The following is a 22,519-nucleotide window of genomic DNA, read 5'->3' as shown; positions in this document are numbered from 1 at the left end:
CGAGAATCTTTTGACACATTTTCAAAGATTTTTAGCATTCATGCCCTCTTATATCTGCTTGTAGGCTCATTAATCTCTGTATCTTACTTTGGATTGGGGCGGTTGGCATTATGGATTTGTTAATTGCTGATACAATGTACTTTCTACGCAGGCCATATGTGAAGAGCAGCACTGGCATTCAAGAAATGTTAAATAATAATGTAAATGAGAAAAATTTCCAATCCCAATAATAAAGGGATCCAAGGAACATTGACGCAACTTGCAATCACTGGAGCTGTTTGATTGCCTTGTCACTGTGGGACAGTGACCAAAGTGATGCTAATCTAAATGTCATCTAGAAAGAATACTAAAAATATTATGGTTAAAATTAAGTACTGCAACCTTAGGAGCTGTTTTAAAAATTAGAAGATATAGCAATTTACATCTGTGGATTTTATGATAGCCAAATGCAACCAGCTGAACATTCTCACATATTCCTTTTCTTTCTCTCTCTTGAGAAAATGAGTTCAGTTTTAAAGCGTTGGCCCACATTAATGTTACCTCAATCAGTGGGTAATTAAAAAAAAAAGTATGATACTTAGTCCACATCCCAGATGAATAAAACCAGAATCCCTTCAGGTGGGGCCCAGGCATCAGCATTTTTGGGGAGATTTTTTTGCTATAGGATGCATGCACTCGCTGGAGAGGCAGACAGAGCGACAGAAAGCAAGAAATTACCACTGGGGAGTGTGTGGCCATGCCATATTCCCTTCTCTTCCATTCTCCTCTTGGGATTTGGGACATGCATGCACACAAGCCCAGTTTGAGTTTGAAGCCACAGGGTCCAGGACTTGAACCATGGTTGGATATGTGAGTCTAGCACCTTAACCACCATGCCACCTGCTGGTCCCAGGCATCAGCATTTTTAGCCTTCTGAAATAACTCAAACGTGTAGCCAAGTTTGACAAAGACCTTAACTCTGTAATCTGAAGACCAAATGCCTTAGAATCATGGCGGTGGGGCTTATTAAAAGTGTGTGATTCCTGGCTCCATCATAGAGTGGCTGAATCAAATGATTTTAGCATGGGGCTCAGTATTCTATAGCTTAACAAACTCTCCCAAGAATCTAAGTACACAGTAGAGTTTAAGAACTACACACACTCACACAAATCAGTGTTTTGCCCCTATATCTTTAGACACAGAATAAGTCTGTGTGAAAGAAAAAAAACAAATCCAAGTTAAAAGGAAACCCTACATCCCATCATTTGGGAATTTGGTTTAAAACAGGGTAGTTGTGGGGATGGCAGGTGGCATGGTGGTTAAGGGCACTAGATTCCCACATGGCTGACCATGGTTCAAATCCCAGACCTGGTAGCTTGCTTTCTCACTTTCCTTCTCCCTCTTTCTCTCTCACTCTGTCCCCCTCTGGTCAAATTAAAATAAATAAATTAAATAAAGTTAATTGAAAAAATTCCTTAAAATAATTAATTAATTAGCTAATTAATCAGTAATTAATTAGAAGAACAAGGGTTTTTTTTTTTTTTTAACCTACTGACATTTTGGGATTTGCAGGTGGCACTCTGATGTATTATAGACTGTTAAGCAATAACCACGAACTCGATCTCATAGATGATAATAGCACTCCCCCTTCCTGGGTGTTGTAATAAAAAATATCTCCAGACATTGTCAAATGTCATCTGGAGTGGGGGGAAATCACTTCTAGTAGAAGCCCCATTCCAAAAGGTTCTATATCTCTTTGTATTTGGAATTATGAATAGCAAACATCTTCGTGGTTGGCCAGGTGTGTCTATTTTTGATTAGAATGTTTCTGATTCACGCAGGTATAGTTTTTCATAGAGATCTGGCACCGGTTTCCAGAGCTGGTGGGAAGAACTCAGTCATGAGCATCTGACTGGTCACTAAGGATTTACAGCTGCAGCAGGGCAGGGCTCTGTCGCTACCTGTGCTGCTGATTTATAACAGGTAAATCACACCTTGTGCTTAAGATGAAGCTGGATGTGAAATGACAATGGGAATGAGCCCATGCCCATCCTATTGTTTAGCTAAATTCAATTAAAGGGCAATTTGTTTACATGAGTCATGAGTTCCTTTTAAATCTGGAACAAGGACTAGATGGCATCTCCCTGTGCAATGATGGTCATGCTGGATAAAGAGGTTAGGTCACTTGGTCTCCTTAACACTGAAGACTGCTAATCAGTGTCAGGAGACTATTCCCTTAGGGCTCTAAAATTACATACAGACGCTGGCTTTCTCCACAAAGCTTAATTTCCTAGTGGGTCCTATTGAATTGGAAGCATCTTCAGGAACCAAATGGGCAACTCCTTAACTCAGATGACTGCTGCAGCATCTCATCTGGAAACGCTGACATGAATATGGAATGGCTGAAGCTGGCATCTCACATCGTAAACAAGTGCTAATCCACAGAGGCAGTAAAGTAGAGTGGTTACGGACGCAAGCTGTGAAGTCCGAAGACCCATGTGTGAATCAGGCTCAGACTGTTTTTTGTTATAAGGCTTCTGGTAAGTGACTGAATTTATCTGAGCCTTAAGCTCCTCATTTTTTTAGATGAAAATAATAATAAAATTTATCTCATAGGGCTAAAATAAGGATAAACGAACATATATCAACAGTACTTCATATAGTGCCCAGCATATAGCCAGTACTAACAAAATGACAGTGATTCTTTTTTTTTTTTTTTTGGAGAGGTTTTTGCTATAGGGCGTGTGTGCTCGCCAGACAGAGAGAGACAGAGAGAGAGAAAGTGAGAAATCACCCCCCAGGGGGGATGGTCACGCCGCAATCCCTTCTCCTCCATTCTCCTCTTGTGATTTTGGGCATGCACGCACACGTGCCCAGTGTGAGTTTAAGCCACCGGGTCCGGGACTCGACCTGCGGTCGACTATGTGGGAGTCCAGCAACATAGCCATTACGCTAACTGCTGGCCCCAACCCCGATTATTCTTAATTGAGCCTTACTTATGAAACTTGACAAAGGACTATTTTATTTGTTATTGTAATCCATAGAAGAACATTTTAAAGGTTAAAAGGATATATAGGGGCTGGCAGGTGATGTGGTGGTTGGAAGCGTTAGACTACCACATGACCAACCGCAGTTCTAGTCCCAGACCTGGTGGCTTGCTTTTTTGCTTTCTCTCTCTTTCTCTCATTCTCTCTGGTCAAATTCAATAATAATAAGAAGAAATAAAGTTGTAAAGAATAATTATTTTAAAAAAGGACATTACAGACATTATAATCATCCCATTCATTTTACAGGTGAGAAAATTGAGGCACGGAAATGGGATGTGACACTTAGATTTAAGCAGAACAGGTCTGACACTCAGGTCTTCATGGTCTAAGAACAGTACTGATGTGGTGAAAAGAGGAAGAGCTTTGGATTTAGAATATCTGGGTTTGTCACTTAAATTTATAGATGTCAGTTTCATCACCTGTAGAATAGATGTAAAAGTAGCTAATGTGAAATTTTCAGGGACCAGCAGTTAGTGTAATGGCTATGTCACTAGACTCCCATGTAGTTGACCGCAGTCCAAGTCCTGAACCTGGTGGCTTAAACTCACACTGGGCATGTATGTGTGTGTGCCCAAGATCCCGAGAGGAGAATGGAGGAGAAGGGATTGTGGCGTGGCCATCCCCCCTGCGGGGTGATTTCTCGCTTTCTATCTCTCTGTCTCTCTCTGTCTTTCTGGCGAGTGCACATGCCCTATAGCAAAAACCTCTCAAAAAAATTGTTTTTTTTTTTTTCATAGCAAACGAAGACATGCTGGAAAGCACTTGATAAACTGTATATAGAATGCTACACAACTGATATTTAATATCATAATTTCTTCATTAAAATGAAATGCAATGCAAACAGAGATTCTGAAACACACATATGCTTCTTAAAGTACCAGTCAAGATCCTTTTGGGTAGTTTTTCATGGCATAGGAAATAGGTCAGGCATGAGCAAGTGCTGCCTTTCAAAGTGCCATTTGCTCTCTGCTCTGCCTGGATGGTGAGCCTTCCAAAGCAGCACCTTGGAAAGCAGCCAGAAAGGTGTCCTCTGGAAGCTGTCATTCTGTCAGCAGTGACTTTCAGACACCCAGGACATTCTCTGTGCACTTTCTTACTGACTGAGCTCCTGTTGCCTTGCAGTCTGACCCACAAAGAGAAATCCAAATAGAAACTCCACATCACCTCCATCTTTATATAACGAAGTTATGGAGATCGGTGGCCACATGGAGTCAGGGTTTTCTTTGACCTTTGCTATTGGACCTGCATGCACTGATTGACAGCCTGCCACATTCTCTAGAAAATGAAAATCTGCATTTTCATTTGGTCTCTATACAAGTGAACTGTAGACATTTCAGAGCTCAGAATAGTCCGTGAATGCATTCAGCTGAAACAAGCATACATACTTGCAAATTTGGAGTAGCTTGGCAATGGCTGGGATCAGAATCATCAGTTCCATAACCATAACAGCAAAATCTTTAAAGAGTCAATGTTAATTGGGGGTGAGGTAGGGAAGGTGAAGAAAGAATAACACTGGATATTATTAGTAAAGCTAGTTTAAAAGGGAAAAAAAAAAGGTGACCAATTTGCCAATTTATCAACTTACAAAGAGATCTTTCTGAAGGACATAGGAAAGCCAGGATAAAGAAAATTTTAGTACTTAATCCAAAGTGCTTTATAGGCGGTCTCATGATGTAGTAGGTGATTCTACTAAGAACTGTTAAGTCAGTGATAGATAGATTTTATTTTGTGATAATATTATAAATCACTGTTTGAGATGGAGTTCTTTTCATGAGGTGAAGTACAGTTGAAGAGGGGGTTTGCTGAGAATGATGACATTATTAGAAATACAAAGGCCCACCTTATGCCAACCCATTTTATTTGCTCCTTAAACATAACTTCAAAATTATAAGCACAAGTTGCTTATTTTGAATGACTTGGTAAGGTACCAGGCCCCTAACTAGATGCCACTAAAAAAGCAATCTGACTCACAGTTCTGTTTACATATCACTCAATTAGTCTTTTCAATATGAACATGTTTTAAAAGTCACTAGACACCTGACTGAAATTCAGTTCCAATACAAGGTATTTTTGCCCATTGCTAGGATTTTTTTAAAAAATAGTTGCACCTTTGGAAACCCTTAAAGAAACAGAGACTTCAGAATACATAAGGCTTGTTGTTTGCAAAAGTAGAAGTGATGGCATGAATGGGGAGGGGACAAGGACAAAGACATTGAAAACACAAGCCAATGCACACATCAATTCTTACCTTTTGGGCTCTTGATTTGCCTGGGTTTTGGAATCTTTTCTTTTTTTGGATTCCTTTTTGGTATCTTTTTTAGCCTCTGGTTCAGACGGGGAGGGAGTTTTGCTCCCTTCTGGGTTTATATTTGGTGACAGCCCACTAAAGTACACATGCATTTGTTGACTTTGGAGAGGGGGTGGTCGCAAGAAGCATGCATAAAGTGTGGTCAGCCACAGGAGAATCAAAAGCACACAGACATGCACGAACAAAAGAAAAAAAAAAGAAGGATGCATCAAAAAGCAAGAGCAAATGCATTCAAACTAAAATAATAAGCAAAAGAAAAAAAAAAGATGTAAACTTGCATACGGAAAATCAGAACTGAAAAGAAAATAAGAAATCCAAAACTGTTTCCATGACAAGATGTATAAACCTAACTGTGAATCAAGTGGCAGTCTTACAATATGAAACCCAGACAATGTGTATCATAATTCATGATGATGTTTACCAGGGAGTTTACAAAAACACTTCATTATTTTATAACACTTTCCTATTCAGTAACATATGTAGAATACAGTGTGACAACCCAGAGAATATAATGCAACTTCTTTCTCTCTCTCTCTCTTTAAAGAATTCAGTCCAAGAGGCTGTAACAAATAGTCATCAAAGTGTACATATTTATAAAAAGCAGAATTATGCACAGATACCCCCCAGGTATCAAGAGTTTTGGAGAGTATCTCTTATGCAAATAAAAGGTCACATGGTGGGCTAGCAAACCTTTTAACAATGGGAGGTGATGATAACCTTGTTGCCTGTTAAATATTCAAACCTCCAGTGCTATTGTTATCTAGCTCTAAATGTTAAAGTTGTATTTCAGAAAAAAAGCGAACAGCCTCAGAGAGAGGAAAGCATAGAACAAATCTCAGAGCTATTCTGAGATATATAGTTTGCAAAGATGAAGATGACTGATACGGTTCTGATTTAAGATAAATATAAGTCAATTCTGGATTCTTCCACATGTGGATTTCCCCGGAGCAGCAATGTTTTCATCTGAGGGTTTCTAAAGACGCCTAGTTTTCCTAGGTTTGCCTACCCTGGCTGTTGCTTGGAGTGCTTTGGGATAACATAGGCTTGTCTTTCCATTAATACAAGGCTACATAGGTTGGGACAGTAAACTGGCTGTGACAGTGTGGAAATTTATTCCATACTGCCAGAGCCAAATGGCAATGTTCTTAAATTATTTGCTGCTTTGCATTATTCAAAATGTGGATCTTTTCCTCCAGAGGCTGAGCAAGGTCTAAAGAAAGAGAATACTTAGTACACAGTCAGAAGACTTGACATTCTGATCTTGTCTATAAAAATCTATAAACATTTTTATAAAGCTGATAAAGTCTATAAAATTAGACTATGACCTCTAAGGTTCTTCCTGGCTCCATAGCTGGTTTATAAGTGTTATCATCAGTTCTGTCTTCCAGCTTCCACTAGCTTGCTTCGGTCTTTGAAATGGGCTTAGTTTCCTTCTTCTGTAGGACTTTCAGACGTCCTGTTCCTTTTGCTTGGAGTCACTCAACTCCTATACACGCCTTAGTTCTCAGCTCCAGTGTCAGCTCCTCAGAGAGAGTCTTGTTGTCATCTTAACACTCTGAGTCGCATTCCTTCATTAAATTCTGCCATGGAATGTGATTCCTTTCCATAGAGCACCAGTCTGAATGTAACTCTGCCCTTGTTTGCTATCTGTTTTTTACTCATTATGCATATTAAATGTGGACCGAGTGTCTGACACTAAGTAAGTAATAATTTAATACTTAGGAAATGAGTGATGATAACAACAAAGGCAAATATTTATTAAGCCCTTGCCATGTTTGAGGCCTTATGCTGAGCACCTCACATTTACCAGCATCCTCTCAACAACCCCACAGGGATACTATCACCCCACTTACAGATGAGAAAACTGGCACTGATGGTTCAACGTACAACTGGGGTCATTGTTAGTAAATGGAGGAGCCACAATTTGAGCTCAGATTGGGCTGATTTCAGAGACCACCCTAGAAGTCTTCTTTGCCATTTTCTAAGTCTCTTGCAAGGAGAAGAAACCAAATTAGATCTTTGTGTTGTGTTTGTGTGTGTGTGTGTGTGTGTGTGTGTGTGTGTGTGTGTACTACTAAGGGGATGGCGATGAACAGAGCAGGGATGATCCTAAAAGCAGGACCAGCCGTGAACCACTGCTAGCAGTCTCCACACCCCCTCCCCCCCAAGAAGACCTCCAGACACATGCTCACCTGTTCCCATGCACATGGGATGCGCAGAAGGCAAAGCTATAGTGAAGAAGTGTCGGGTCGATCATGGCGCCATTTTCTGCCCGTTCAAGCAAGTCTCTGAGGTAGCAGAGATGTCGGTGACACCCTCGGACTCCATTTCGGGCACAATACTCGTCAAGTACAAACACTTGGCCAGGACTGAACCAGCCCTGTATGGGGAATAAAGGAGAGACTTTCTTTTAAATACAGGTTGTCTTCTGGAAAGCTGCTAGCAGTAGGTAGAGAAGGGATCAAAACAAAAACAAAAACAGCGGCCAGAGCTAACCAGTACTGATTGCTTATTAAGTGCCAGCCGCTATGCTAAACATCTTGTATGGACTATCTATCTGGTTTAATCCTCACAGCAGGCCTATGAGAAGGTAGATGCTGTTATCCCTGTGGTACGTATGGGATGATTGAGTTCAGGGGGGACGTGAAGTTTCCCAGTAGGTGGTGGTGGTGGGGTAGCTGGGTTACCAGAGAGCAAGATTCCAGAAAGAGTCTCACCCGCGGCTGTATCATTGAACTTGAAAGAGTATTGGTGTGGGGATAGGGCAAACTCTTGGTTCTTGATAAGACAAAATAACATTAATACTTTAAATTAACATAGTGCTGTACAAAAAACTTTCGGTTGTGGCTTATAGCAACATTGTAAAGTAGAAGGGGCAGGTTTATCATCAACTCACGGGAAGAAAATGGAAATCTGGATTCTTAACTGACTCAAACAGATACGGAAAACAGAGGCAGGACTCAAAACTAGTTTTGCCTAACTGTACGTCTTCTGTTTTCTGTACTCAAGAGCATGAACAAATAGGAGGGGGGTCTTCAAAAAGTTCCTGGGAGATGTTTATATGGAAAAAAAAAAAAAAACTACACAAGGATTTCAATATTTTTGCACCAAAATAAACTTGTACTTTAAGGACATTTTATCCATAAACTTTTTAAAGTCCCTTCATGTTAGGGTTATTCTACATACATGCCAGGACTTCATAAATCCTTTTGCTTAGAAAGAAATTATATATTTTTCTAAATTTAAAATGAAGCTAATAACATAACTCTCCAAAGACAGCAAGACTAAGTTTTCAGGCTGTAAATCAGATGTGATTTGATTAAACTGAGACAAGCTTCTTGTGACCTGGTTCGGAGTTTCATTTGATCTTTTTTTTTTTTTTCCTGGCAACTATTTGTTCTCTTATTATTTATTTGCTTGCTCTGGGAACAGATCAAACTCTGCTATAAAAGAGAACCCGGATGGAATCTCCAATTCAGAGCAGATTTGGTGGCATAACAGAATAGAAATTGCTGCCTCTATTACACACTTCGGAAAATAGGTGCTCGGAATGTCCGAGGGACTTGCCATGCAATGTCATTCCCGGGCAGAGCTTGAAAGTAAATGATGTCTCTGGCTTCAGTGCCTGTCTGAAGCAAGAAATAAACCAATTTGGGTGGTACTTTGTAAGCTGGAAATTTAGTGCTTGAAGGATAAGCTTAATTTTACTTGAGGGTCTTCTCTGAGTTACCTTTTGAACATTGCTCCATCTTAGGAGAGAAAAGGCAAAAGAAGAAAGCGAGTGGGTGCCGTAGAGGCCCCAGAAGTACGGCACAGGAGGCCTTTGCGATACTCTCATCTCATATTAGGGATCTGGGGAATCTTCAATTGACAACATGCAGCTCAGCAATGCAGCCACCGAAAGACGGCATCTTTCCTGTTTCAAATTATAAGTTACTGCAGAGGGCGGGAGAGTAGTCGAGGCAGTGGGCTGCCCCTATAGGCAACTTCTTTGCCACTCCATCTGCTACCCCAAATGCTAAATCTTAGAAACAACACTGCTGTGAAAGATTAAAATATATTTTCTACGACTCAGATGACACCAAGTCTTTTGTAGATGCCAAAATAGCTGCTTTGAAAAGAGTTGAAGAAATATCAATTAGGAACTCAGTCGAAGACACAGAAAAATTTATGTATCCCTGCTGGTCGGTCTCCAAAACCAACTGAAAAAAAGATTGTAATAATGAGAAAATGGAATATATAGAGGAAGGAGAGAAGGTCCTTTTAATTTCTGTTATTTTATGAAATTTTGGAATGGTGATTAATAGATACAGGTAGATGATGGGGACAGAATTTATTTTATGCTATGTGTAATTAATTTTTAATTTTAGACCATAGTTTAAAGCCTATAAATTATTAATAGGAGGAAAGTTTCACTATTTAATTTCTGGTTTATTTTTTAGAGGGTGTTTACTAACTATCTTTCATGGTAAATTTAAAAACAAAATAAGATTGTTTAAAAAAATAATGATTTAAAAAAGTTTTGAAAATAATATACCTCAAAAAAATTCCTCAAAAGAATGGGAATTATACAGGAAAGGGGATGGTTTAAGTTCTGAGGCATATTCTAACAAGTTTCATAAATGCAACTTTATAAGTATATGAATAATCACATAATTGTAGGAAACACATTTGAGAAAAATTGCCTTGCAATGCAAGGTAAGCTATTTTTTTTTTTTCCCCAAATCAAGTTGATGAGTTGCTTTCCAATTTGGCAAAGTTCAGATTCTTCTGATGAAGGGATTCTAAACCTGAGATGAATCTTTTATGAGACACAGATTAATGAATTATTCTACATAATCCTGTTTGTAAGACTAACTTAATGTACTTTTTTTTTTTTTTTACACTTTGCATTTGCTTCTGGTTCAAAAAAAAAGAAGTAAAAAAAATAAGTCATAATAGAATTGGAATATAGTCATGGGATTTAGAAAAGATATATAGATCAATAATACATTAATTTTAGCTAATAGTTAATTATATAATATTAATACTACATAGCTATAGTAACATTAGTGTTTGAGGTCAGGGATGAGACTTTCTCGCTGTAGTCATTTCATCATTTGCTCTCAGCTTTCCCATCTATAAAATGGTATTAATAGCATTAATACCTTTAAGAAATGAGGAAATAACTTATGGTTTGGAGAAGAAAATTAATTTGGTCTTCTCCCCCCCCTTTATGAGATAGAGAGAGGGACAGAGAGAGAGAGATAAGTATTTTTGACATGGTCTCACTGTGCATTGAGCCTCCTGCTGCAGCCCCCTACTTGTTAGGAATACAGGCATGTGCAACTGTGCCCAGCATATTCAGGTTGGCCCGTGAACCGAACCCGGGCTTCCTATGCAGCTTCCAGCCTCCCAAGTGGTGGCACTATCTATGCTCACCGCAGCTGGGCCAAATGGTTTTTTTTTTTTTTTTTTTAGGCTTTTAAATTTGATAGTTTAAAGCCAAAAATATATCTTCAGAAATTCAACAAAAATAATAACAGTCCCTTTGATTTAAATAATTTAAATCTAGGTTTAAAATAGGATATCAGGAAATGTTGATACTCCTGCTGGATAGTTGGATTTCCAAATGTCTAAAGTACCATAAAAAATTCTCTCAAAGGGTGAAAAAATGCTCTGAATATTATGAAGAATAAAACTCCAGCCAAACAAATACACCCAGATCAATTTTGCTTTTGAAAAGAGGAGTAGCGTTTATTTAGGAATCATCTTAATCTTTAAAAAAATATATGAAAAGACTATATTTTTTTATGAGAAATGAGTACAAAGTCTAGGATGGGGAGAGAGGGGGCATCTGAAACTCTAAGATACTGAGGCAATTTTTACAAGTTCTCCACAAGCAGGTGCCAAACTCGATTACCCTCTTGGGAATATTTCTCATGTAGCAGCTGAAAAGGGAGAAGCTAAGATAGGGAGGCTGGGGAATTGGATCTGTCTCCACTGATAACTTCCTCCTGCTCAGTCTTGTTTCTTGGGTAAGTAAAACTATCTCAACCCAGGAAATCCAGAACACATTTATAATTGTTAAAGAGATTCTGTAATGGAGAAAAGAGCTTCTGACATAAAGGTAGAGAAATATTTTATTTTAAAAAATGTTATGTTGAAATTGCTGTAGACCAAAGAGTATACTTGCCAGGCAAGAATAGGAATCATTAAGTCTGTGATCCAAAGTAAGGCGTTGTACCATCTCAAAGAGGGAAGCGTGGTCAAAGTTACAGGGGTTGGAAGAGATAAATTCATCCATGCCATGTTTTTGAGCTCTATCTGCGTCTGTTCATTTATACATGTAGAGAGAGACACAATTTAGAGAAACACATCACATTTTCTTTGACATTTCAAATACACAGGAATTCACTAGGCATTACTAACGTTAGCTGCTTCCCTGTCGCCTCCCACCAACATCCCCAAGATATTCTTTTTACCTCCCATTGTCAACTTGCATCACTTACTGGTGAGTGTATTGCATTTAGGCAAAAATATATTGGCATCAACATGTTTATCAAATGATCACAATTCTAGTGCATTTATGTCATTCTTTTAAAACTAAGCACAAGACCGTAACTTCGCCTGCATTTCACCAAACACTGAAAGCAGATCGGATCTTTGCTTATAGTAGCCTATTTAGCTTTGTAGATTTTTAATAGATTCTGCCATTCCAGTGGTTATAGCTAGACCAATTTCTCATCAATTATTGGGATCATCTGGAAAAAGGCTTATGCTGATTTTGAGCAAAGTGACAATATTTGTATCCTCCCCTTCCAAATCCCCATTGCCAATTTGGTTTCACAAAAGGTTTGAGTCCCCATCCTCCAAAATTAAAACATAATAATAAAAAAAAAGATTTTCATTGAAACCTGGAGATTAAGTTAAATGGGAATTTATTTTGTGGTAGCCAAAGACATTGCCTTATAGTGTGCTCACTCGGTTAACAAAGCTGATGAAAGAGACAAACAGAAATTTACTCAGCAAGGGCTATGACCTGCCATTTATTGTGAATTAATAGTCTCAATGTATTTACACTTTTTCTTACAGGGTGAAGGCTGTAGGCAAAACCTCCTAAGGGCTAACTAATTAATCTCAACATGTGTCACTAAAATGTACTATACTCAACAGGCAAAATAACTTCAGAGAATCCAACTCAAATGTGACCTAGCAAATCTTAAAAAGGTAGGAATGAAGGTCCTTCATATTAAAGGAGTTGGCTCATTCCACGTCACCTCTACTCACTGTCCTGATATGGAAACTACAAAGAAAAATAATCTTATATCAAATTGAGCAAGATTTTATATTCATTCCTGTGCATGCAACATTCCACTGGAATACAGGGATCTGCCAGGAACCAGCGATGCTGTCAGGACACATGGAAAAACTGACTTCTGATGTGGCGGGGGTGGGGGGGGGTTGTTCGGATAATATTTTCATACATAGCTTTTGTCCTGGCTAAATATCTGTCCCATGCTTGGAGTATGGTTGTAAATGTAGGTTACAGTAGCAGACTTTAAGATATTGATTTCTCTTTCTATTATTATTGATTTTCTGTATCACTCGAACCTGAATGCATGGTATGTCAGATTTATACATTCTTATTGTTAATTTTTTAAAAATCTGTCAGTTTTGGAGAGAAGCAGCAAGTGGTCAGTGTTTGAATAAGATGTGTTGTTTATGCCCAGGATACACAGAAGCAACAGTTTCCAGGAGGCAAGCTGGAGAATGTGTATTTTAACCGACACATCACTCTATTAGGATGATAAAACACAAGCTTTGGGGAGGGTTATCGCACGTACTGGGATTATATTAGCGATTCTGAAAGAATACTCTCTGCTATGTTAACTGCCTCAGATTTATCTTTAGGAAAGCGTTTCCAATGTGAGGTCAGCTGCCTCTCCTAGGAGGATTCTTTCTGTTTGGTTATTTGATCTCCGAACTACATTTCTCCTTTGACACAAGATGGCCTGGAGGTTGATGAGGGGAAGGGGGGGTGCTAGATGCTCCTAGGCATGTGCGAGTCCTCTGGCCTCAGGCAAGTGTCTTAAGCTTGCTCCAACTTTGTGTCTTCGCTGGCATAATGATACTCGTGTTCTCTGGGAGACACGTCTTCGTTTCTTCTGACACATTCTGCCCTACCTTTTTCATTCTGATGGTCCCAGGGCAGTTTAATTCAGGAAAAACTAAGCGTTGGGCACACACAAAATTGCTCATCCTATTCTTTCCCCAAAAAGCCTTATCCACTCGTTGCCTACCGATTTTAACAGATAGCTCAGGCATTTTGGCTAGCAACAGCTTCTTGCTCTCGGATTTCTCAGAAGCTGCATGCTGACAAATGATCGGCCGGGCCTTATTTGCAGGCTGGATGGGCTATTTTATAGCTCTTTAATGGTGAAGCTACCACTGCTCATTCAGCTCAGAGAGAAGGAGACTCATTCTGTAACCGTTACAAATATTTCAGTCAAGTACTCTGTATTTGTTGGACCTCTTGAAAACTTTGTCGATGACCTATTTTGCCTGGTTGGCCACTCAGGAAATGAATCTGAAAAGGCCAATTGGCTCCTCGAGGGTGACAGGGATACAGACCTGCATGCCACCCCAACCCCAACACAGTCCATCTCAGTGGCTCAGAGAATTCAGCTTTGCAGTGCTAATCTTGGCTAAGAATCAGTTTAAAGAACAATTTCATTTTTAACTAATGTTATAAGGCAGGCTTACAGAAAACTATGCTTAAAATAAGCCCCCCTTTTTTTTCCTTCCAGAAAATAACCCTATCAAAATAAAACTTCTTTTTCCTTCTTCCCTTCTTTCCTCTTCTCCCGTTTTGCATGAAGAACGCAACTGGGAGTAGTTTAGGAGGTCTGGATGCTGGTTTGAGCTCTGCTTTAAAATAGCTGTGGGATGCTGTCTGAGCTGCTTGCTTCTGTGAGCCTCAGTTTCCTTGAGTGTAAGATGAGCTGGCTTTTTGGTTCCTTTCTGTCGTCAGGAACTGTACTTAATGATCCCTAAGTCCCTTTCACATGTATGTGGCTTAATGATCCCTAAGTCCCTTGCACAGGTATGTATAGGCTGGAGCTTAATATAGTAGGAATTTCCACCAAGTAAAACAAGCAGCTTCTAGATTTTGCTTGCTCAAAATGATTCATTTCAGAAGTAGGCTCATTACTTTAAAGATGATAACTCTGGAGTATTTAAAAGCGTGGCTAGCTTATTGTATCCAGAAAAAAGAAGGGGGGTAGGCCACTAATACTGTTTCAAGGTCTCAATGAAAGGACACTAATTTTAAAGCAGGGATTTTTTTTTTTCTTTTTTCATTCCCAGCTATATTTCCAGCACCTGGAATAGTACCATTTTAAAGCAGGGAAATATATACATATTTGCAATATATACATATTTGTTAAAATAATTAACTCATTTCCTCAAAATAAATAATTTGCTTTATCAAAAAATATATTTTTATTTCTCGACTTTATGAAATATTGATACACTAAATTAGCTGGGAATAGCTTTTCTCAAGGAAGTTAAAATAGCAGGTATTTAAATGGTAGGTTTGGGGAAATCACAAAGACTGAATTTGAGGCCAGCTCTACCATTACTAGTTAGGTGATGTGAGGCAGTTTGCTTGATGTTTCTGAGCCTCCTAGTCCTCACTGGTACATTGAAGATAATAGCAAGTCTACCCTTAGATAGCTATTGAAAGGATCCAATGAGTCATGCTTGAAAAGTACCTGGGTGCTTGGCACATAGTAAGTGCTCAATAAACATTAGCTAGGGATACATGAACAGCTTCTTAGTATACACAAAACTTATTTATCTTAAGTTGTTAGTGAGTTAAGGATGTCTCTGCATTTATAGCTAATACTATATCCCTTCTTTGCTTCTTGTTCCTTTTTTAAAATCTTGCCAGGGTACGTGTGTGCTCCCTGGAGAAAGAGAGAGAGACAGACAGACAGAGGCAGGCAGAGAGGGAGAGAGGCAGACAGAGAGACAGAGAGGGAGAGAGAGACAGAGAAAGCAAGACATCCCTCTACCCCCATGGGGAATGGTCATGCCATAACCCCTTCTCTTCCACTTCTCCTTTTGGGATTTTGGGCATAGCATGCGTATGTTCTGAGTAGGGACCATCTGGTCTGGGACTTGAACCATGCACTTGGCCATGTAGGATCCAGCACCTTAACCACCATACCATGAGCTGGTCCACCTTCTTTGCTTCTTAAACCATAGCATTTCTAGGAAGTTGGGAAACTTTCCTGATCTCTTTGCTTTATGTTTTCCCTCTGCCCCTGTGGGACAAATTCCTATGTTATCTCTGTGTTTTTACTGGGTTATGTTCTCGTTTCCCTGCAGCCAGAACACATACAAACGGAATCCCTTGGTAGATAAAATGTCCCTTGAGGGCAAGTCTCTGATCTGTTCTTTTACCTACCAGCTTCTGGAGAGCCAGGTCCCTACAAGGTGGTTATTAGCTAAGTTATTCTGACACCCCCATCCCAAGAAACTTCCCATTTACTTTATTAAGGAGTCATACACATGGGGGATTCAGATGGTATCTCGGAAATCTGAAAGTGGGAACATGTGCTCTTAGGGAAAAAAAAATCTTCGAGAAGGAAACAGAATTCTAGGTGCAGGTGTCTTTGGATACCATTCAGATAGTCTGCCTGTGTCTCCATACATGTCGAGGACCATATGCATTACATATGTTGTCTATTTTAAAATAAAACACTGCAGTGGTCCAGCTGTTCCAAATTCTGTTTCAAAGAACTTGTGGGCGCTTCCCAAGCAACACCACAGAGTCATTCTTGCACTGTCCCAGTCTGTTCTGCAGTGCTGAACATTAAAAAATAAATGCTCCTCGCTACTCCATTTTCCCCTGCACAAACCAGTAGAATTGGATGATTAAAGAGGAAGAAAATTCTAATGTTGACATTAGCAGGGCGTAAACAGCCCAGAGCAAAAGTATGAGAGAGTCAATTCCTGAATTCAGGACATTCTGGGATCATTTTCTTTGCCAATATTTGGCATGTGTCAAGAGAATGAATATGAATTTGAACACTGGGTTGGGCAAAATAAAATTGAGAGAGTAAAGTGGCTGCTTAAAACCCCAGTGATATCTCTTGCTTTGGGAACTGCATGCTAATGTTTTCTTGTATATTAACATTTTTTATTTTTAAGAAATCAAGGATTGACTAATTTTTAAGAACCGATGTCAACTTTTATCTTCTCCAGACCTGACCTTAGGAAGTAGTTCTTCAGTCTTGCTTTGTTTGGGCTCCAAATGTACTAAAAGTAGGTTATATAATTTTATTTTATTTTAAAAATTTTGCCAGGTGTATGCACTCACCAGAGACAAGAAAAGTGAGAAAGTATGCCCCACGGAGAATGGTCATGCTACAATCCCTTCCCCTCCATTTCTCTCTCCTTTCAGGATCTTGGGCATGCAGCATATGTGCCCAGTGCGTCTCTCAAGCTGCCAGGTATGGGACTCAAATCCCATGGTCAGCCAACTGGGATCCAGATGCCTTAGCCACCATTCCACAGCCCATGGTTATATAATTTCATAGGCTTTACATCTAGGGCATAATTCAACACACCATCCAAACAATGCTACCTGTTCCACTTGTAGGGTTTAATTGCATAGCGGTTTGGAAATCCTTTATGGTGAAAGTATAGAAGACTGCCTTCCAACTAACTTAGATGAATAAAGTGGACATTGGTACCTGAATTACATTGACAAACTTAAAGCAGTACTGATGATAGCCATGACACAAAGGCATGCTGGTGCATGCACAGATTACGGGGAGCAAATACACTTTCATGTGGAAGCTAGCCAGAACCTTTACCTCAACCTTGCTTGGAAACAACTGTGGTTTGTCATTTAAGGAATGCAGAGAAAACACTGGTTTCTAAAATGATACCATTCAGTGGATTTTATGATCTCATTTAGTCTTCTTCATTAAAATTCAAGTGATGTGGTTCCTAATTGACTAACAACCCACCATTTATGTTGTTTATTCATTAATCATGATATTTGGATTCATTTCATGTTTGGTATTCTTTTTTTTCTTCCTCCCTCACAACTGGAAAAACATATAGCATTTTCGTGATCTCTTAATAGCAAATATACATATGTGACCTTGTTGTAGATATAGATATGTTTAGGTAGATTGACAATAATGTCTACTAAATACATGTAAGTTTCTTGAAGGAATCAAAGGGCTTTCCAATTAAAATTTTATCGAAATTTTTCTATTACTTCCATAGCCAAGGGAAGAGAAAAGATCAAATCTTCCTTTTTATTTTGTAATATTACACTTTGAAACTTTTTGTGGGCTAGTGAAAAAGAAATCCTGCTCCTGAACATGACTATGATTGCACTGTTAACAATTTGTCTGAAAAAGGCTCTTTTCTCTCATGGATCCCTCTCATCATAAGCTGGAGGTAATCATTTTATCATTCGAATTTAGAGCACAGCAATGGCTGTTGCTACTCCTGATGGATGCTAGAGGCAAGAGGAGAGCTAATGTAACTCTAAAGTCATCTGTGAACCCAAACTGCAAATTAAAAGGTGACTTTGTATTTTTCTTATATGGAAAATGTGTGCTTGTCATATCTGCTTGACAGTACAAGAGTGAATGTATGGTTTGGACAATAACGAACAATGACAGTAGTCAACCTCATCAGAAGACATGAAATAAAGAAATGACAATGATTGATGGCAGCTGGCTGTTTACGGATTTCTCTACAAGAGTTTTTCTTGGCATAGTCAAGTAACCAGGGGATGTTGTGTCCTGCCTGAGCTCTCTGCACAGCAAGTAAAAGATTGGTCCTCCCCTGCCTGATGCCCTGGGGCACACAGTGGACCATTTAATTGAGAAACAACTTAATTCTTTCTCTGTCCTTTTGACTAAACCAGGCTAACATGAGTGGCCAAGAAAGGGTGGCTTCTTTGAAAACTATTGAAGGCCATGTTGCATTCTGCATAAATCTTGAATTTAAAATGACTATGGCAACATACCCAAGGGGATAAACATTTGATGTTTATTTCAATGTTGATTTTTAGAAATCATTGTTAAGACAGTTGCTTTGAGTAAAAATGATAAGAGTTTTTTTGTCAATGATCTCAAACCAAATTAATAAGTGATTTGTAATTTTCCCTGATACAGTTATGACATTTACAATGAACCTACACAGTGCTTGATGTTTTTATGTTTCCTATAACATAACCAAGAATTTTCAATACCTGACTAAATTAATATTATAGCTTACTGTAAACTAATATATGACATGCACATACTTAATTGATTAGTGAATAATACGTTAACAATGTCTGAAGCAGTTAACAAATAAATTAATCTTCATTTACTATAGTCTATTTAGATCATATCATACTGTTTGAAAAATTTGGGGCCTGATTATAGGAGGCTACTCTTCTTTAAAAAAATCATTTCCTTTTACATTGAGAAGGAATGTGATTTACAGGATGGTTTGGGGTTATGCAAATTAAGTTGATATTGAATTAATTCTTTGATAGTGAATTCTTGCAATGTAGCAACTGCAAGTTGACAATATAAGAAGATATAACAAAAATCTCATGAGATATAACTACAGAAAAGAATAAAGGCAAACAACTACTTGGAAAATCTACTAGGATAGCAATGCGTTTTTGTGCAAGTACATGTAAATTCGTTCAGAACAGAATTCATTCAATCTATCCATCCATCCTTTCTTTCATTCTGTAAAAAAAAAATTACAGCAAAATCCTAAATTCCCACTAAGTTCACATTCTATGGTAAGCTTTTTAAAATGCCTCATCAGACTATTCAAAGAAAGGTAAAGTTAAATTAAGTATCTGCTTGGAGTGGTGAAAAAAATTCTGTCTGCTAGTCAGGGGTACATTTATGCAAAATAAAAGAAAAAAGAAAGAAAGGGAGAAAAAGCAAATTAAAGAAGGAAACAAAGAATTAGAAGAAACTAGTATTAAATGGTCGGGAGGAATGATATGACCTACTTCTTCTAAGTTAGCATTCAGAATACTCACATACATATTTGCCTGCTCTCTTGACCATTCTAGCTCCCTCTCAAGGCGAGTCTTCCCTCAAAGGATTTTTGGTGGATGTTTTCCCGATACGAATAAAGGAATTGTACATTCTCTTTCATTAAGAACTCAAGTCGAGAAAGACATTTTTTTCTAAAGTTTTCAGGTTTCTTATTTCTCTTACAGATTTATTTTTAGGAAAATTAATACAAATACAAATGATGTCAAAAGAGTTATTGTTGTCATTGTTCTTGAGGGAGTAGCAGAACTATATTCAAGACCAGAGGTCGAAACCCTCCTTGGCATTGTGAGATGGTGAATCCAAAGCATTCATGAATAAACTACCTGGACTCAATTGCATACTTTATTTCTGGTTTTTGAGTGTGGTGGTCCCAGGTGCTAGAGCTGTCCTTTTGAAATTAATCCTCTACTGGGTCTTTAGAGCACACCCTCAAGCCAGGTAGAATGAATTCTTTAGTGTTCAAGAAATGTGTTTACTTTAGTAATTGTATTTTTCCTTTTTTTTTTTTAAGCTTTGTTCAGTTAACATCTTTGGGTTCCTACACCAACTTCCTATTTGTTCAGGTATCCATGGTTACCACACCGTTGGTATTCTGACCATTCTTATCTTTGGAATGGGAAAGGAAAAACAACAACAACAACAACACATTATCTAAGTGCAAAATGATCTGTTTTCAGGCATTAAGCAGTCAGGTAGCATTATTTGCCATTTTGTTGTGATGTTAATTAATATTCTTAGAATGCAAAAAATTAGGAGATGCTCATGATTGGCTTTACTCAGAGGATCATTTGATGCCAATATGAAAGCCAAGGAGAGGAGGCAATTATGCACACATCACATGCATCCTAGTTTCAGTATGGAAGCTTACATTTCAAACCTAAGGTCAGGAAAATAACATGAAAAGTTTTACTACAAAGTCTAGACATGAGGAAGATTTAAGAGGAGATGGGGGAAGCACATTGCAGGTGTCAGATAATCTAGTCTGATTATCTGAGCTGTGCTAGCTATAGGGGAGCACTTACCCTTCAGTCCAGCTAGAAGTTAGCAGGGTAAGAAGGAACAAACCAGAATAACATAAAGACTAGCAACAAGGCTCAGGAAAGCAGACAGGAGTTCTAGCCTAGCAGCTAAAGTTCTTGGGTTTGAGCAAAGATCGAACAAGAAAACTTAAAACAAACAAAACAAAACAAAAACAAAAACAAAAACAAAAACAAAATCAACCTCCCCCAAACCAACATTAACCAAAATCCCCCTAACTACTGAACAGTATTCAGGTGGCAGCAAAAATAGAACAATACTCAAAAGCATTCGACTTTGTGAATCTATGATGTGATTAACAGTTACCAGTTGAGAAACAGACATTAAAATGACCCATCGCAAATGATATATCAAATAATCATTGACCAAATATCAGAACTTTAAGTATCCCTTTTCTCCCACCCACTCCAAATGAGAACTGAAGTGCTGATTTTTACTGTTTCACTAACACAAAATAGACAAGGACTGAAGTGTCTCAGTGAGAGGCCACGTGGCAGAATACGTTGTGGCAACACTCAACTACAGATAACCGACATAGTTTCCAAGGTAAGCAACCTTGGCTTTAAAAATTGGAGAATCGTGAGTATTTGTTTCAAAAAGTTGTATAGCTAGCTACTGACTTGATTTTTAAAAATGTTAACAAAAAAGGAAATATTAAATCAAGAATACCAAAATAAAAACAACCAAAACCACAAAAGAACAAAAAAGTTTTAAAGGTTGGTGGAACCCTCCCAAAATCTGTGTAGAGTCACACACAAACTAATGAATAGCAGGATCTATTTTTTCGTGTTTTACAATTCCATATAAATATTCCACTCCACTCTTTCTTAGACATGTCTTTTCATTTTGAAATTGAGTTTTTGAAATTGCAAAAAAATAAAAACTGTACCAAGAAATCTGTTAAACTGAATTTAGAAAGACCCAAATAAACTCACAGTTACACTGAAGTTTCCCAAACTATAAAATCTTCCATTCTCAAGTTTCCCTTAAACAGACAGAGACATGACAAGACTGGAGTGTTTATTTTTTTTTCCACCCTCCAAAAAACATTTGTATGTTGCTTCCCTTTTTCGATATCAATTCCACTTGCCATGTAAATATTAATAAGGCTATTACAAAGGTAAGCCACTGACAAGCTGTTTTTAAAAACTCTTCTCTAGCAAGAATGGCAAATACTTTGAACCAATATTCAAAACCAGAATTTAATGAGATGTGTGCAGAGGTAAGTATTTAACAATGACCCTTACCTTTCAGAAGTCAAGGAACTCTTTTTAAAATGCAATACTTGATTGTTTTTTCACTTTTTTTGTTAGTTAGAGAATCTGTAATTGAATTAATTTTTGTGATGTGCCTTAGTTAAAACAGACAAGTGTTTAAGTTGGCAACCAAATGTAGGTGAAGGATCAAAGTTTGCTATTTATGACTATGTTACGGTTCTGTTCATTTTTCTCTCTTTGCCATACTAGGTGACCAAAATGTCCTAGTTTGCTCCAGGACTGAGGAGTTTTTGGAACACAGGACTTTCAGAGCTAAAAGAGAGAGAAGTCCTGGGCAAAGCAGAATGAGGTGGTTCTCCTAAGTATGAACTGAAACTATGAGTTTGACTGAGCTGTCCTTACATGAGGCTCAATCTGTTTGACAGGGATGGCTTGGACTTAACAATTAAAGAAACTAAGAAGTAATCGTGAACTAACCATCACTCTGTGGCAGCCTCCACTAATAACTAGGATATATTCCTTCACCACCTTTTTTGCTTATTATGTGTAACTCCAATGACACAATACAATATATAATGCCTGGTTTATTTTTTGGTCTTTTTTTGTGGGTTTTAGATATCTCTAATTACAAATCCTCAGGTACAGAAGGCTGGACTGGTTAAATCCTGAGTGGCTTCTTCTGTTGGTTTTTAAATTATGAAAACAGAAGTCACGCTTCCTGGTATTCTGAGTTCAATTTTTTATTAAGTACTTAAATTAGCAATGGATAGAACCCAGAGAAGTGCTGAGGCTCTCTGTTAGGGTAATAAAGTAACTATGGGAATATTGGAATCAACACTATTGGAC

At 38.3% G+C, this 22,519-nt stretch overlaps 1 protein-coding gene across 25 annotated transcripts in view; it reads right to left on the bottom strand.

The window, feature by feature from the left end:
* The window catches only part of CADPS (calcium dependent secretion activator), a 423,537-nt gene that overhangs the window by 158,737 nt on the left and 242,281 nt on the right, over positions 1–22,519 (bottom strand). For 15 of the 25 annotated variants that reach the window (XM_027775523.1, XM_027775527.1, XM_027775526.1 and 12 more), the window contains exons 11-13: positions 20,441–20,452; positions 11,510–11,646; positions 7,527–7,714 (exon numbers count right to left, since the gene is read on the bottom strand). In XM_027775523.1, the coding sequence (XP_027631324.1) occupies positions 7,527–7,714; positions 11,510–11,646; positions 20,441–20,452 (337 nt within the window). The remainder of the gene's footprint in view (positions 1–7,526; positions 7,715–11,509; positions 11,647–20,440; positions 20,453–22,519) is intronic. The other 10 variants (XM_027775524.1, XM_027775534.1, XM_027775536.1 and 7 more) reach the window with 1 other exon arrangement.

Source organism: Tupaia chinensis, unplaced genomic scaffold (assembly GCF_000334495.1).
Source record: "Tupaia chinensis unplaced genomic scaffold, TupChi_1.0 Scaffold000569_1, whole genome shotgun sequence".
Lineage (NCBI taxonomy): Eukaryota > Metazoa > Chordata > Mammalia > Scandentia > Tupaiidae > Tupaia > Tupaia belangeri.
The sequence above is the reverse complement of the archived record's forward strand: the minus strand, read 5'-3'. Positions and strand labels throughout refer to the sequence as shown.